The 1,979-nt window shown below is 36.9% G+C and overlaps 1 protein-coding gene across 1 annotated transcript; it reads left to right on the top strand.

Annotated features, from left to right (window-relative positions):
- The first annotated feature begins 770 nt into the window (after positions 1 to 770).
- On the top strand, positions 771 to 1,737 carry LOC117635242 (protein Ycf2-like). The gene has a single exon (XM_034369595.1). It carries the CDS (start codon positions 775 to 777, stop codon positions 1,735 to 1,737), a length of 963 nt encoding a protein of 320 aa, XP_034225486.1. The 5' UTR covers positions 771 to 774.
- The last annotated feature ends 242 nt before the right edge of the window (positions 1,738 to 1,979 follow it).

The raw sequence follows: 1,979 nt of genomic DNA, 5'->3' as shown, positions 1-1,979 counted from the left end.
CCGGTAATCAGACGAAGCTATCAATGTTCCATCAATTTGAAAAGTAATATCTGAGCTTTTGCAGTTATTGTTTGTGCAAATAATCTCACGGGAGAATATTCACTTCCAGATCCCTCTCTTCCTCGTTTCCTGTAAAAAAGATTAGAGTAAATAGACCACACCCGGGGGTGTTGGCCAAAGGCTCTCCGATGCCTAAGTTAGTTCGAGTGTTTGTAGGAAAACAATAGCTAAGCAAAGGGTACGGAGTTGTATGTATGGTGTGAACCGGTCTACCGGAGCCGTGTGTGGTGGCCGGAGCAGTGTGGAGGCAAATATGGAGAGTGGAGAGGGAGAGAGAGCTTCAGGTATTTTCTCGGGTATTAGGAGTAGGTTTAGATATACCTTGAATGATGAATGAGGTCGTCTATTTATAGGAGCCTTGGGGCTAGGTTTTCGTAGAGAATATGCTGAGTTTATTCTCTACCCAAATTCGTAGGGATCGAGTCGGACTTAGATAATATCTGAATTAAATGATATTATCTCATTTTATGAAGATAATATCTCATATGAATTAATGATATTATCTTCTCTTTATTAGGATAATATCCGAATTAATGATATTATCTTATTAAATAAAAATAATATCATATTAATTAAGATATTTATCCCAATTAATTAATTAACCAGATAAACTGGTTCAATTAATTAATTTAAGAGATAATCTTCTTTTTCACGTGGCGTGCTGTGATTGGAGACGAAAATATTTGCTCCCACAAATGCCTTGAGAAAGGGCAGATGTATAGAACCTTTCAACGAGATAGTGCTTTTTCAACTCTCTCAAAATGGAATATATTCCAAACATATATGCCATGGTTCCTTACTTCGACAGGATACAAATATCTAAATTTTATATTTTTAGATACTTTTTCAGACCTATTGCCGATACTAAGTAGCAGCCAAAAATTTGTATCCATTTTTCATGATATTATGCATGGATCAGATATATCATGGCGAATTCTTCAGAAAAAATTGTGTCTTCCACAATGGAATCTGATAAGTGATATTTCGAGTAAGTGTTTACATAATCTTCTTCCGTCCGAAGAAATGATTCATCGAAATAATGAGTCATCATTGATATCGACACATCTGAGATCGCCAAATGTTCGGGAGTTCCTCTATTCAATCCTTTTCCTTCTTCTTGTTGCTGGATATCTCGTTCGTACACATCTTCTCTTTGTTTCTCGAGCCTATAGTGAGTTACAGACAGAGTTCGAAAGGGTCAAATCTTTGATGATTCCATCATACATGATTGAGTTGCGAAAACTTCTGGATAGGTATCCTACATCTGAACTGAATTCTTTCTGGTTAAAGAATCTCTTTCTAGTTGCTCGGGAACAATTAGGAGATTCTCTAGAAGAAATACGGGGTTCTGCTTCTGTCGGCAACATGCTATGGGGTGGTGGTCCCGCTTATGGGGTCAAATCAATACGTTCTAAGAAGAAATATTTGAATATCAATCTCATCGATATCATAAGTATCATACCAAATCCCATCAATCGAATCGCTTTTTCGAGAAATACGAGACATCTAAGTCATACAAGTAAAGAGATCTATTCATTGATAAGAAAAAGAAAAAACGTGAACGGTGATTGGATTGATGATAAAATAGAATCCTGGGTCTCGAACAGTGATTCGATTGATGATAAAGAAAGAGAATTCTTGGTTCAGTTCTCCACCTTAACGACAGAAAAAAATTGACCCAAGTTGTTGGAATTGGATTCCCAATTGGTGTAGGCTTCTGACATTCCTAATAGGAATGAGCTTGCGATTCCTTCTTGAGTTGTCCAACTTGTATAAATAAGGGCTTCTCTTCACTCTGTGTCACATCGCAAACTTAACTTCTCTACTTTCTAGCTTGAGAAAGAGAGAATTTGTACTGCTTGTCGAAGAGAGGAGTTGTTGTGCATCCCAAGATAAGTCGAGCATGTATATATTTTCTT

This window comes from Prunus dulcis, chromosome 7, assembly GCF_902201215.1.
Source record: "Prunus dulcis chromosome 7, ALMONDv2, whole genome shotgun sequence".
Taxonomy (NCBI): domain Eukaryota; kingdom Viridiplantae; phylum Streptophyta; class Magnoliopsida; order Rosales; family Rosaceae; genus Prunus; species Prunus dulcis.
This window is presented reverse-complemented; position numbering and strand designations above follow the sequence as displayed.